Source organism: Garra rufa, chromosome 25 (assembly GCF_049309525.1).
Source record: "Garra rufa chromosome 25, GarRuf1.0, whole genome shotgun sequence".
In the NCBI taxonomy this organism is placed as follows: domain Eukaryota; kingdom Metazoa; phylum Chordata; class Actinopteri; order Cypriniformes; family Cyprinidae; genus Garra; species Garra rufa.
The window spans coordinates 6,815,745-6,832,538 of NC_133385.1; the positions used below are offsets into that span (position 1 = coordinate 6,815,745).

Consider the following 16,794-nt stretch of genomic DNA (forward strand, 5'->3'; position numbering starts at 1 on the left):
GTTCAGGTCAGTATTAAAACAATAACATGCATTTTGTATGATCCCTCTTATTTTGGTAAAATAATTAGCATTTTGATATCAACTGACATCAACTAAATATGCACTCATTTTGCATGCATCCTCAAACTAAACATCTGTGTTTTAAATTTTATGTACTTTATGCCTGAAGTTTTGATATTACAAACAACAAAAATATTGTGTGCAGGTTATGATGAAAACCCAAATTCTAATACATTATGAAGCATATATTACATAACAAAATGCTCTTGCAATAGTCATAACATAATTGGGAACCTGAGTGTAAAAGCTGGTTTATGTATGTAAAGCTAGACATTTAATGTACATAATTAAACAAATAATGACAACAATAAAAAATGATTACATTAAATGAAAACATACAGTTTTTGAACAGTATAGAACCGATTTTTAATGTTTTTTTTTTGTAAATAAGTCTCTTCTGCACATCAAGCCTGCATTTATTTGATCCAAAGTACAGCAAAAACAGTCAAAATTTTAAATATTTTTACTATTTAAAATAACTGCTTATTTTTTGAATGTATTTTACAAAGTTATCTATTCTTGTGATTTCAAAGCTGAATTTTCAGCATCATTACTCCAGTCTTCAGTGTCACACAATCCTTCAGAAATCATTCTGATATTCTGATTTGCTGCTCAAAAAACATTTATTATTATTATTATTGTTGAAAACGGCTTTTTTTAATGACTAGAAAGTTTAGAAGAACAGCATTTATCTGAAATAGAAATCTTTTGTAACATTATAAATGTCTTTATCATCATTTAAAGCTTAATAAAAGTATTAACTTCTATAATTTCTGTCCCCCCTAAAAATTAAAATTACAAATGCTGATCTTTGGATCTTTCTATTCTTCAAAGAATCCTGAAAAAAATGTACTCAACTGTTTTAACTATTGATAATAATTTAAATAAATGTTTCTTGAACAGCAGATCAGCATATTAGAATGATTTCTGAAGGATCATGTGACACTGAAGACTGGAGTAATGAAGCTGAAAATTCAGCTTTGATCACAGGAACAAACTACATTTTTAAATGTATTCAAATAGAAAGCAGATATTGTAAATAGTAAAAAATATTTCAAAATTTTACTGCACTTTAAATCAAATAAATGCAGGCTTGGTGAGCAGAAAAGTCTTCATAAAAAAAAAAAAACGTACTTTTCAAAAAGGTAGGTCACTAACAGAAGAAAAATAAAGCAAATAAAGCATAAAGCAAACACAAATCGTAAAATGGTGTATGGTTGTGTGTTTGATCTTACTGGACTCAAAAGTGGTTCCCTGGGCCGTCATACTCCATGTACTGCTCCTGCGACTCTTAGTCACCATAACGGAGAACTCATAAAGCGTGTTGGGCTTCAGGGCCGTTACCGTATGGAACAGAGACGTGGTGTTTGCCATCTGACAAAACAAGCAACAGACAAACACTTTAATATGACTATTTAAAAAATATATAGTATATACTATGTAGTATGCAAGTATTTCTAATGCACTCTGACAGAGTGAACACTAGAGGGCGCTCAATGCACAGAAAATATAAAACACACTACATAGTGAACTGAATTTTTTTTGAATATTTTACCTACCATTATAGATTTGACTAATATTTTTGATTTTTTTAATTTTCCCTTACATTTTTTGTAATGTTCTTGTAATTTTTTTTATGTCGATATCATTTTTTAAAAATGTAATATCAATTATTTCAAATTAAATTAACATTAAAAATGTTCTCTTTGCACGTTTTTTTCCATTTTATTTTGATTAACGCTTATTTTATTCCAAGCAATTGAAATTCATCCGTTCAAGTGAATTTAAGCAGTTTTGAACTAAATATCATAATAGTATTTAATAATAATAATAATAATAATATTAACAAAAACAAGAACAATTGTAGTTACTGTTATCACTATTATTATTATTATTATAAAATATATTATTAAAAGACATGTAAGTACAATTGCAATAATACAATTTTTTTGTAAAATAGTAAATAATAATAATAATATAGAATAATATATTATAACATTAATATTTAAATGCATATTTAAAAATAACTATTATAATAGTATTTAACAATAATAACAACTGTAGTTACTGTTATCAGTATTATTATAAAATATAATATAAAAGATATGTATGATATTTTACTGTAAAATAGTAAAATAAAAATATAATATATTATTAATAATAACACTAATAGTATAATACTATATACACTATTATATAATAGTATTTAATAATAATAATAATTATTATTATTCAAAATATTTGTACTTATTTCTAGTTACCCACTACAGTCCTCTTCTGAACATTCATTTAAGTGAATTTAAGCAATTTTGAACTAATTATTATAATAGTATTTAATAATAATAACAACAACTGTAGTTACTGTTGTCACTATTATTATTGTTGTTATAATTAATATATTTTAAGATAAGTACTATTACAATAATACTATTTTACAGTAAAATAGTAAAAATATTAATAATAATAATAATATATAATATAGTATTAATTATATCATTCATATTTAAATATATATTTAAAAATAACTATTATAATAGTATTTAACAATAACAAGTGTAGTTACTTTTAAAATTATTATAAAATAAATATTAAAAGATATGCAAGTACTATTGCAATACTATTTCTGTAAAATAGTAAAAAATATTAATAATATATATTATACTATTAATAATAACATTAATAGTATTATACTATTTTTTATTATATAATAGTATTTAATAATAATTATTATAAATAATAAAACATATATATATATATATATATATATATATATATACAGTATATATATTAATAATAATAATAATATATTATTAATTATAACATTAATATTTAAATATAAATTTAAAAATAACTATTATAATAGTATTTGACAATAATGATAACTGTAGTTACTATTATCATTATAAAATCTATTAAAAGATATGTAAGTACTATTGCAATAATACTATTTTTTGTAAAATTATATATATATATTTAATTAATAATATCATTAATATATATATATATATATATATATATATATATATATATATATATATATATTTATATTATTAATATCATTAATAGTATTATACTATATACTATTATATAATAGTGTTAAATAATAATAATTATTATTCAAAATATTCTTATTTTTAGTTTACAAAATATTTAAATTTTTTTGTTTATAAAAATACAAAAAATAAAAATATTAAAAAATATATAACTAGTGTAATAATACTTATTACTGTATAAAAAGAACAGCAATATTTCTAAAAGCATTTAATGATAATGTTAATAATTTTAATAATAATAATAAATAAACTATTTTACATTGTTTTTGTCAATAATGATAACAACAACTGTAGTCAACTGTAGTTACTATTATCATTATTATAAAATCTAATATTAAAAGATACGCAAGTACTATTGCAATAATACTATTTTTTGTAAAATAATATATATATATATATATATATATATATATATATATATATATACATACACACATACATACATATATATACATACATATATATATATATATATATATATATATATAAATAAATAATAATACCATTAATAGTATTATACTATATACTATTATATAATAGTATTAAATAATAATAATTATTATTTTTCAAAATATTTTGAACTTATTTTTATTTTACAAAATATTTTATTTTTTTTATTTATAAAAATACAAAAAATAAAAATATAAAAAAATATATTACTAGTGTAATAATACTAATTACTGTATAAAAAAAAGAAAAGCAATATTTCTAATAGCATTTAATGATAATGTTAACAATAATTTTAATAATTAATAATACATAAAACTATTTTACATTGTTTTTGTCTGTTTTTTATGTCTATATATATATTTTTTTTTTTCAAATTAAACAAAAATTACAAATGTTCTCTTTGCAACTAGCTGAAATAATAATAAAAAAATAATAATAATTTGGTTAACATTTACTTTATCTCAAGCAATTAAAATTTTAGCTTCAGTTAAACGCTACAGTCGTCTTCAGAACATTCGTTCAAGTGAATTTAAACAGCAAATCAAAATGATGGGTGGCTACCTTATATTTGGTGTTGGCGGGGATGTTTGTCTTCCAGCGGATGGTGTAATATCTGGAGTCGGTGATCTTCTGGTTCTTGGCGAGCGAGTTGTCGGCCCAGCTGACTTTGACGGTGTCGTGGCTGAGGACGGTGGCCTGAACGCCCACCGGGGGCAGCATGGGTGTGGGGTCGGGGGCTGGGGTGTATGGGTTATTAAAGAGTTCATAAAAATCAATATCAGGGTCTATGGGGTCTGAGAGCAGCGGCACACACAGATGAGTCAATGCAAATCATAATGAATGGAGAACAAAATCAAAAACAACAAAATCACAGGGGTTTAAAAAATATGAGAGGATTGATCAGGGTTAGACGACATAAAATGGATTAATGGTTGAGCGGTGGACGAGTGAGAGGAAAATGAATGAAAAAGAGAAAGAGAGAGATTATTAGAATTATAAATGGCCATTTGTAAACTAAAACAGTATATATACACACATGCAAAAACATTATTATAATAGTCTTTAATAATCAATTTGTTTATGTTTTATGTTTTGATTATGTTGCAGCTTTTACAAACAGAAAAATAATAACATACTAATAATAACAAAAACAACATCTATTATTGTTATCTTTATTATTATAAAATATAATAATTGTAAAATATAAATAAGAACTATTTCAATAATACCATTTAACTGTAAAATAATAAAAAATAATATTTATAATCACATATAATACAGTTTTATATTATTATTATTAACATTAATATTTTAATAATATTTTAAAAAATAATAACATAATAAAAACAACATCTATTATTGTTATCTTTATTATTATAAAATATAATAATTGTAAAATATAAATAAGAACTATTTCAATAATACAATTTAACTGTAAAATAAAATAAAAAATATTTATAATCACATATAATACAGTTTTATATTATTATTCTTAACATTAATATTTTAATAATATTTAAAATAATAATAACAATAGCAAAAAAACAACCATAATTGTCGTTACTATTATCATTATTATTTTTATAAAATATAATATTAAAAGGTAATTAAGTACTATTGCAATAACACTATTTTAATGTAAAATTGTAAAAATACTACTACTACTACTAATATATAATAACATTATTATATTATTATTAATAATAATGTTTATATTTAAATATATAATATTTAAAAATAATTATAATAGTATTCAATAATGATAACAACAACAACTACTCTAATTTTAGTTCATATTATTATCATTACAAAAGATAATATTAAAAGATAAGTACTATTGCAATAACACTATTGTAATATAAAATAGTAAAAATAATATAAATAATATATAATAACATGTTACTAATAACATCTACATTTAAATATATAATATTTTACATTATTATAAAAGTATTTATTCTTATTCTTAATAATAATAATAATAATAACAATAACACAACAATTGTAGTCACTTTTATTATTATTATAAAATATAATATTAATGATAAGTACTACTGCAATAATATTATTGTAATGTAAAATTGTACAAATAATATGAACAATAATATATAAAAACATTATATTATTAATAATAACATCAACATTTAAATATATAATATTTAACGTTATTATAATAGTATTTATTAGTATTAATATTAATAACACAACAACAATTGTAGTCACTATTATTATCATCATGATTATAAAATATAATATTAAAAGATAAGTACTATTACAATAACACTATTGCAATATAAAATAGTAAAAATAATATAAATAATAATATATGATAACATTAATATTAATAATAACATAATTTACATATACAATATTTAACGTTATTACAATAGTATTTATTAGCATTAATAATAATAACACAACAACAATTGTAGTCACTATTATCATTATTATTATAAAATATAATATTAAAAGTACTATTGCAATAATACTATTTTACTGTAAAATAGTAAAAATAATATTATTAATAATAATAATTATTAATAATAATTTACTGTAATAATTACTATTAATAGTAATAACATTTAAATATATAATATTTAAAAATAATAATTATAATAGTATTTAATTATAATAAAAACAACAATTGCAGTTACTATTATCATCATCACTATTATTATAAAAATATTAAAAGATAAGTACTATTGCAATAATACTATTCTACTGTAAAATAGTAAATAATAATAATATATTAAATTATTATTATTAATAACAACACTAATATTTAAATTATATATATTTTTAAATTATAATATTATAATAACAACAATTATTATTATTCAAAATATTTTAATTTATCATTTGATAAAAAATAATAGGTAATATTTCTATAAGTATTTAATGATAATAATGTTAACAAGAATTTTAAATAAATAAATAAATGTAATTTATTTAGCAGAAAACCTGTAAAATTACAATGTTAATATTTGTAGATGTTCTAATTTATTTGGTTTCAATCAAAGACCAGAGCCTTTTTTTTGTGGTTTAATTTTCTAAAAAGGTGTGTATTTCAATGTCTATCCTACTACAGTGTTTTCTGCTAATGTAAGAGGGGCAAATCCAAATGAACCTGTAATTAACAGCATGTTGCTGATCGATAGAGCTCTGAACATTTAATTAAGATACACCTGGAATTGCTATTGATTTTTGTGTGTAAATATCCACTGATTTCATTGTCGACAACAACAACAAAACCGCAGACTCGGCAGAAAACGCTTCTGCTGAGAACAATGCTCGTTTTGCTTATCCTCGACTCATTTCTGGGTCATTTCGCGCTCGAGCTTAGGAAACTTAATTCTTCGGCTCTGTCAGAAAACTTGTGAGAAGCCCACAGAGTCGGATCTGACGCAAACGTCGACCTGACAGGACGGCAGGGGGTCTGGAAACCTCTAACAGCGGCGTTCGGCTGTCTGAGACATCTGACGTAAAGCAAAAGAGAGACGCGGGGACGGAAGCGTGAGCCGCATCACACCTGTAGGTTTGGATGAACGCTAGCGTGACACGCCGTGTGTCCCAGAACCGAGGGAGGCAGACGATGTGCGATATCTGTCACCTTACATTTAACAAACACGAGCGAGGAAGACATTGTAGTTTCTCTTCACTATAAAAGAACAGCAGACTGACTTCTACTGCCTGAAGCTCTACTGATTAATTTCTAGTGCAACAACCACTGGCCCCCTTCCTAACTTTTGTTTTTTTGCATGTTTGTCACACTTTAATGTTTTAGATCAACAAACTAATTTAAATATTAATCAAAGATAAGAAGTAAACACAACATGCAGTTTTTAAATGAAGGGTTTTTTTTATGAAGGGAAAACAAAATCCAAACCCACATGGCCCTGTGTGAAAAAGTGTTAAAACATAACTGTGGTTTATCACACCTGAGTTCAGTTTCTCTAGCCACAGCCAGACCTGATTACTGCCGCTCCTGTTCGCAATCAAGAACTCACTTAAATAGGACCTGCCTGACAAAGTGAAGTAGACCAAAAGATCCTCAAAAGCTACACATCATGTTGAGATCCAAAGAAATTCAGGAACAAATGAGAAAGAAAGTAGTTGAGATCTATCAGTCTGGAAAAGGTTATAAAGCCATTTGTAAAGCTTTGAGACTCCAGTGAACCACAGTGGGAGTCATTATCCACAAATGGCGAAAACATGGAACAGTGGTGAACCTTCCCAGGAGTGGCCTGCCGACTAAAATTACCCCAAGAGCACAGTGACGGCTCATCCAAGAGGTCACAAAAGACCCCACAACAACATCTAACAGGGCTCGAAATTGCGACCGTTTTGGTCGCATATGCTACCAAAATTTAATCTGCGCGACCTCAAATTATTAGGGATGTAACGGTATTGTAAATACCGCCATACCGCAATAACACATTTTTTCAATACTACCGTGGTCACATGACTCGATAAAACAATAGGTCTTCTGAGAAAAGTTTGCTCAGGTGAATGGAGCGAACGGGAGGTAGCGGGAACTACATTTCCCATCAGCCCAGGCGTGTCCATCATCCTTTGCGGTCTGTTGTCGCTACAGACTGTAGCAGCAAGGAAAAGAGATGGAAATGGTCGAACCTGCTCCGTCTGAAGTGCGTATGCGTCACGTATTCTTTTCAGCACCCATGTTAACGGATTAGAGCGTTCACACTGCACGCGGTTGCTGTCCGGCAGTACGTCCTAGAAGCGGTGCCTATGCAGCAGTGCAGCGATCGTTTCGGCACCGAGTCTATTTTTTGCTGCGCTGTATGCGCTGAATTAATGTTACAGTACGTTGTTCGCTGTAAAAATGAGCATGGATTGACACGGAATGTACCATAAATGTATATAAATTTCACAGTCAACACGTGGCTTTTTGGCTAGGTTTAAAATAAGGAAAGGTGCAGTTTTAAAGAGGCTAAACTAGGCAACATAATAGATGCACTTGTCCAGGTAGAAAAGTTCTTTAAAGGATTGTTTTTAATAAAGATTTAATGCGAAAGAAAGGCATGAGAGCCTACTGCACTGCAAAAAAATGCTTTTCTTACTTAGAATTTTGTCTTGTTTCCAGCCAAAATATCTAAAAATTCTTAAATCAAGAAGGATTTTCTAGACAAGTAAAAATTATTTTCTTGTTTTTAGTAAAAACAAGTCAAAATTAAGTGAGTTTTTGTTTAAAACAAGCTAAATAATCTGCCAATGGGGTAAGAAAAAAAAATCTTATTTCAAGCAGACAACTCATTCAGCTAAACTGATTTGACTGTTTTTTACATGCTTTAATATTTTTTTGTTACTAAAATTGAAGTATTTAAGTTTCTTTTTCAAAGTTTACAGATAGATGGCTAATTTGTATGCCATTGATATGTTCAGTGTTCATGTAAACTGTTTAATAAACACTTCTGGCACTTTTTTCGAGTCTCTTCATTAGTTTTGTTTTTCCTGTAAATGATTCAATAAATACCGTACCGTGTCATTCATACCGAGGTATTACCATATCGTGAAGTTTTGATACCGTTACATCCCTACAAATTATATTTGGGAGCATTTGTGCAAGTGCCAGAAATTGTTGTGGTGCAACTTACTTTCATTTCTTTACAAAACGTTCTCTAGCCTAACTACTGCACAGACTGTTGCGAGCTGATACAGTGACACGTTCGCCGTTCTCTCTTTTGATTGTGGACAATTAAAAGGCCTCCACAATCTGCTTTTGAAGAAATCTATATTTCGTGCTACAGCGTACATTCTGTCAGATACAAGTCTGCCGCCTCTGTCTCAATATACTGTACAACGTGGCATACACACATCAAATGATAACTCAGCGGCAGAGTTGCACTCACGCAGGGGCGTATTTTCCACTCGTGACACACTTCAAAATCCCGTTTGTGTCCTCCCACTTTCAAATGGTTTTGTTAAAGTAATCTCTTTTATTCTACAATGCACGCTCAGCGCTGCTGAGATTTTCGCGCGGCCGTTAAAACGAAACCAAAAGTCAGACGCGCATTCAAAAGCAACTCCCCAATGTGGGCAAATTAGGCTACGTAAAATATCTAGGCTGTTATTAGTATGTGGGCTTTAATTAGTTGTGTAGTGTCTATAGCTCTTTATCTGAAAAAATCGGTCATTTGCACTTTGAATATTGAAAGAGTAGCCTACTTTGATCTGCCTGCATATTGTCTACACAACTAAGAAAGAAGTGTCGTTTATTTTTTGTAGTTTATACTGTAGATTGTTTAAAAATGCAGTGGTTGCCTCTAATTTAAATGGCTGTACCTATAATAGAGAAAACAAACATCTTGTTCATGTACTCGTATTTTCATTCATTCTTGTCCCTTGCTTAAGGCGTAAAATAAATATATAAAAAAGGCTTCCGGATTCAGTACATTTGCTTGTAAAACATCTGCAATCAGAATCGACCATGAAGAATCAAGATCGGCGCATTGCTAAAAAGAAATTAGGTGCTCCTAAAAATGTTTTGGTGCTCCTAACTTTTTGAAGTCGGGAGCACCAGTGCTACCAAGTAAAAGAGTTAATTTCGAGCCATGTCTAAAGAACTGCAGGCCTCGCACGCCTCAGTTGAGGTCAGTGTTCATGACTCCACCATAAGAAAGAGACTGGGCAAAAATGGCCTGCATGGCAGAGTTCCAAGATGAAAACCGCTGCTGAGCAAAAAGAACATAAAGGCTCGTCTCAGTTTTGCCAGAACACATCTTGATGATCCCCAAGACTTTTGGGAAAAAACTCACAACAAAAAGTTGAACTTTTTGGAAGGTGTGTGTCCCTTTACATCTGGCGTAAAAGTAACACAGCATTTCAGAAAAAGAACATCATATCTACAGTAAAATATGGTGGTGCTAGTGTGATGGTCTGAGGCTGTTTTGCTGCTTCTGGACCTGGAGGACTTGCTGTGATAAATGAAACCATGAATTCTGCTCTCTACCAAACAATCCTGAAGGACAATGTCCGGCCATCTGTTCGTGACCTCAAGCTGAAGCAGGACAACGATCCAAAACACACCAGCAAATCCACCTCTGAATGGCTGAAGAAAAACCAAATGAAGACTTTGGAGTGGCCTAGTCAAAGTCCTGACCTGAATCCTATTGAGATGCTGTGGCATGACCTTACAAAGGCGGTTCATGCTCGAAAACCCTCCAGTGTGGCTGAATTACAACAATTCTGCCAAGATGAGTGGGCCAAAATTAAGTTATCGCAAACACTTGATTGCAGTTGTTGCTGCTAAGGGTGGCCCAACCAGTTATTAAGTTTAGGGGACAAACACTTTTTCACACAGGGCCATGTGGGTTTGGCTTTTGTTTTCCTTCATAATAAAAAACTCCAAAAACTGCATGTTGTGTTTACTTGTGTTATCTTTGATTAATATTTGATTTGTTTGATGATCTGAAACATTAAAGTGTGACAAACATGCAAAAAAAAAAAAAAAAAAAAATCAGGAAGGGGGCCAACACTTTTTGACACAACTGTATGCTTCAAAACAACATTAAGTATGTGTTTTTGTCATTTACCGGATTGAGGTCTCGTCGTGGCGCTGTTGTAGATGGGAATGCCCTCGCCCATGTTGTTGAAAGCCTTGAGCGTGATGACGTAATGGGAACTGGGATCTGGAATGGAAAACATAAATTAAAAGTCTAAAAAAAGTCATACGACTGACTATTTGTGGCATTTCACACACCGAGGTTATCGATGCTGTAGAAACGCTGCTTGTAATCCAGTGTGACCGTGTGGGCATGAGGGCTGCCGATTCCGTATCCGATTTTATAACCTCGCACTAAAATGTCCTGGTTTTCTGGAGGAGTCCAACTCACTACGATTCGGTTCACCAGCGGACGGACGTGAAGAGAACTCGGGACTCCTGGAACCTGAGACTCTGTAATACACAGAATGAACAAGCAAGTTAGAACATGCTCATCTTTGACAACTTTGATATTTTGTATAATTTGAAAAAAAGGTAATCAAATAATAATTAAAAATTCTAAGTGGTTTTTTTATACAATATTTTTTTCTTTTTTTTAATATCTAAAACACACTTCACAAACTAAAAAGTTTCTCTTGCAAACCATCCAACAGCTTCCTTCAATGCAGAAATATAGCTTTTAATTACTGGGTGAATTTCAAAAGGATTTATGATTAATTGCATTGTGACATTTTTTTTTCTCCCCACGACAGTTTTGCACTTAAATTCTCATTGTACATATGTATCCTCAAATACCATATAAAAAATAAAAATAGGTTACCTAAAATATTATTTAAAAAACAACAAAAGAGAAGGAATTTCAAATTACATTTAAAAATATATATAAATATCAAATTCTCTCAAATATTCTATCTATCTATCTACCATCCATCCATTTATCTGTCTATCCATCAATCTGTCAAACTATCTATCTATCCAACTATCATCTTTCTATCCATCCATCCATCCATCCGTCCATCCATCCATCCGTCTATCCATCAAACTATCTATCCATCCATCAACCTGTCGATCCATCTGTTAAACTATCCATTTATCTGTCTATCCATCAATCCGTCAAACTATCAATCTATTATCCATCCATCTATCCATCCATCCATCCATCTGTCCATCCAAACTATCTATCCATCCATCAACCCGTCCATCCATCCGTTAAACTATCCATTTATCTGTCTATCCATCAATCCGTCAAACTATCCATCTATTATCCATCCATCTATCCATCCATCCATCCATCCATCCATCCATCAAACTATCTATCCATCCATCAACCCGTCCATCCATCTGTTAAACTATCCATTTATCTGTCTATCCATCAATCCGTCAAACTATCAATCTATTATCCATCCATCTATCCATCCATCCATCCATCCATCCGTCTATCCATCAAACTATCTATCCATCCATCAACCTGTCCATCCATCTGTTAAACTATCCATTTATCTGTCTATCCATCAATCCGTCAAACTATCAATCTATTATCCATCCATCTATCCATCCATCCATCCATCCATCCGTCTATCCATCAAACTATCTATCCATCCATCAACCCGTCCATCCATCTGTTAAACTATCCATTTATCTGTCTATCCATCAATCCGTCCATCCATCCGTTAAACTATCAATTTATCTGTCTATCCATCAATCCGTCAAACTATCTATCTATCCAACTATCATCTATCCATCCATCCATCCATCTATCCATCCGTCTATCCATCAAACTATCTATCCATCCATCAACCTGTCGATCCATCTGTTAAACTATCCATTTATCTGTCTATCCATCAATCCGTCAAACTATCTATCTATCCAACTATCATCTATCCATCCATCCATCCATCCATCTATCCATCTGTCTATCCATCAAACTATCTATCCATCCATCAACCAGTCCATCCATCCGTTAAACTATCCATTTATCTGTCTATCCATCAATCCGTCAAACTATCCATCTATTATCCATCTATCCATCCATCCATCCATCCATCCATCCATCCGTCTATCCATCAAACTATCTATCCATCCATCAACCCGTCCATCCATCCGTTAAACTATCCATTTATCTGTCTATCCATCAATCCGTCCATCCATCCGTTAAACTATCAATTTATCTGTCTATCCATCAATCCGTCAAACTATCCATCTATTATCCATCCATCCATCCATCCATCCAAACTATCCATTTATCTGTCTATCCATCAATCTGTCAAACTATCTATCCATCTATCATCCATCCATCCATCCATCCCTCCACCCATCTGTCAATCTATCCAACTATCTATCATCTATCCATCGAACTAAGCAAATATCAATCATTCATCCAATCCTCAAACTAGCTATTCATCTATCATCCATCATCTATCCATCCATCCATCCATCCATCCATCCGTCAATCTATCTAACTATCTATCATCTATCCATCAAACTATCTATCCAACATCCATCCATCAATCCATCCCTCCATCAGTCAATCTATCAAGCCAACTATCTACCATCTATCATTCATCCAAATAATAATATATATTTTTGTAAAAAATAAATAAATAAAAAATAATAGTAATAATAATAATGGTAATATTTTTAAAAATACTTATATTATTAATATTTTTAACACCATTTTTGGGCCATTATTCTTAGAAAAGAGCAAAGAAAAATATATTAAATTTTATTTTGCATTAAAAATTAGGTCTATTTTAAGGACCATTACAGGCTTTTCTGAGCCTTTATTTTAAGCACAATTTTTTGCATTTTGTCATTCTAGGGCATTATTTCACCCAAAAATAAAGAAGAAAATAAAAATAATAAATAATAATAAATGTAAAAACGCTTTTTAATAAAATTAGAAAGAGCATTCTGAGTTGTTAATTTCACCCCAAAATGATGAAGCATGATTTTTCCCCCCTTTTTCTTTAATGTTTTATTCTTCTGGGAATGTTTTTTTTTAACACTAAAATCAAAAGGAAAATAATTAAAAATAAATATATCTTGCATTCAGATTATTGCCATATAATAGCAAACTTGGGGCCATTTTTGACATTTATTTTCATGATAATTAAGCACATATTCCCCAAAAACGTGTGCTACTGTAATAGGAAAAAATGCTGATGCATTATTTAAGTGCAGTTGTTTTTATAAATCATTGTATTATTTTATTGCGTTAATTATATTTATTGATAATTCATTATATAATGATTATTTAATAAATAGTGTGAATTGCATGTGATCCTAAAAATACTGTCACAATGAAAACAATCATAATGGTCCTAAAAATAGACTTTGTTTTCGTTATATTAATTCTAATTTATTATTAATATCATGGGGTCCCAGACATCTCCCTTTGAAAGTCACCCAGCAATTGAAAGCCATATATCTGTGTTGATGGAAGCTGCTGGTTTGATGCGAGAGGAACGTTTATAGGATGTTTTCCTTTCCATCCTCATCAAAGAGCAGCAGGAACTCTGAAATTAAGGGAGCAAACAGACACGGCGGCATTTCAGCCGATTTAGACGACTAAGTTGGATTAATAGCTCGTATTTCCAGTAGCAATTGGACGTATGGAAGGACCCAGGCACTGTGTGTGTGTTTGTGCGTTCAAACCCTCTTTGGGCTCATTTCCATCTGCTAAAATGGGAAAAGCTCTGTGACAGCCAGACCAAAGCATCTCTCTCCAACGCTAATGCCTCGGCTTCATCCGCTCCTACTTGAATTAGCCCCACAAATAGGCCAGTGTTTGAAATAATGAGTCAATTTAATGACTCTAAATCCAAAAGGTTTTGTCGGAAATTAGCGGCGTTGCATTATAAATCAGAACAGGCATTAGCACCGGCCCCTAAGATAAATTCAAATTGCATTTGGCTAATAAAACGACGCTGTCCTTGGCTTCGTTTACACAAGTTTTGCTTTTAAGCTCGGCCAAAACAAATACGAATGGATTTCTCTGCTCTTAAAGCAGTTAGCTCACTATACGCTAATGAATTTGTGCTTGAAAGCTGCTATTTAGCCCGCCGCTACACTTAACCTGAGCTCCAGTGCTGTAAACATTCATTTCATGCTTTCTTTTTAAATTGTTTTGTAATAGTCCTCTCAATGTGGTCGTGCTTGAAAGAGAACATTGATTCATGTGTGATTTCAGCAGTAATGCTCTCTGTTGGGGGTTTGTCTGGTACACGATCAAGACTATTTTGTTTGCATACTTTAAAATTCATGCTCACATGCTTACTTCAACTGTTACTGGAGGTTCTGAAATAGTAAAAAAAAAAAAGAAAAAAAAAAATTATATATATATATATATATATAGGTATGAAAGTTAATATTTATTATAATTTTTTTTAATTAAAAATTACTAATTAAATTCAAAATAGACTTAATTATTAAATTAACATTCATTGTATTATAAATTTGTAATGCAATAATAAAATGTACTATATTTTTCCTTGTTCTTTCCTAAAAACAATGGCCCAAAACAGTGCTAAAAATAGTATTATTATTACTACCATTTTTATTTCACAAAAAATATGCATTATTATTTTCTTCTTCACTGCCCTAAAAATAAAGACCCAAATAATGGCCATAGTGACCTTAAAATAGACTTAATTTGTTGCTTAAAAAATTACTTTGTTAATGACCCAAAATGTTCTTGACAAAACACAAAAAAGTGCTAAAAAAAGGCCCAGAAAAGGCTGTAAAGGTCCTCAAAATAGACTTAATTTTTAAAGCAAAATAAAATTTAGATTTTTTTCCCAAGATTTTCTAAATTATTCATTTATTATTATTTATTTTATTTTTTACAAAAACATTATTTATTATTATTTTCTTCTTCACTGCCCTAACAAAAGACATGGCCATAATGACCTTAACATATACATAATTTGTTTATTTAAAAAATTACTTTATTTAAAAAATACTTTCTTCTCCATTTAAATTAGTGCTAAAAATAGTATTATTATTAAAAATATATTATTATTATTATTATTACTACTACAATTATTATTATTATTTTATTTACAACAAAAAAATTATTATTTTCTTTTTCATTGCCCTAAAAAAAGACACAAAAATGGCCATAATGACCGTAAAATAGACTAATTAATAACGTAATATTAATTTATGAAATTAATGACCCAAAATGTAGAAAATGGTGCTAAAAGTAAAGGCCCAGAAAAGGGTGTAATGGCCCTCAAAATATACTTAATATTTAATGCTAAATCAAATTTACTACATTTTTTCTTGTTCTTTCCTAGGAACAATGGCCCAAAATAGTACCAAAAATTGTATTATTAAAAATATATTATTATTATTACTACTACAATTTTTTTTTCACCAAAACATATGTATTATAATTTTCTTTTTCATTTCCCTAAAAATAAAGACACAAAAATTGTCCATAATAGCCTTAAAATATAATTAATTATTAAATTAATATTAATTTTATTATATTTAATTATACTTTTTTCTTGTTCTTCATTTCGGGTTGAAATTAATGACCCAAAATGTTCTTTTTGTTCAAAATGTTCTCGCTCTTTCTTAAGAAAAATGGCCCAAAAATGGTGCTAAATAATATATATAAAAATATGATTTATTATTACTATGTGATTATTACAATTATTAATTATTATTTTTATTAATTTTTATTTTATTTTTCACAAAAATATTATCATTTTCTTCTTCACTGCCCTAAAAAAAAAGACACTAAAATGGCCATAATGACCTTAA

General features: G+C 29.3%; 1 protein-coding gene across 1 annotated transcript in view; it reads right to left on the reverse strand.

Annotated features, from left to right (window-relative positions):
* The window catches only part of neo1b (neogenin 1b), an 85,683-nt gene that overhangs the window by 13,227 nt on the left and 55,662 nt on the right, over positions 1-16,794 (reverse strand). Inside the window, exons 11-14 of the mRNA XM_073831542.1 lie at positions 11,284-11,478; positions 11,117-11,212; positions 4,125-4,357; positions 1,296-1,434 (exon numbers count right to left, since the gene is read on the reverse strand). Of these exons, the coding sequence (XP_073687643.1) occupies positions 1,296-1,434; positions 4,125-4,357; positions 11,117-11,212; positions 11,284-11,478 (663 nt within the window). The remainder of the gene's footprint in view (positions 1-1,295; positions 1,435-4,124; positions 4,358-11,116; positions 11,213-11,283; positions 11,479-16,794) is intronic.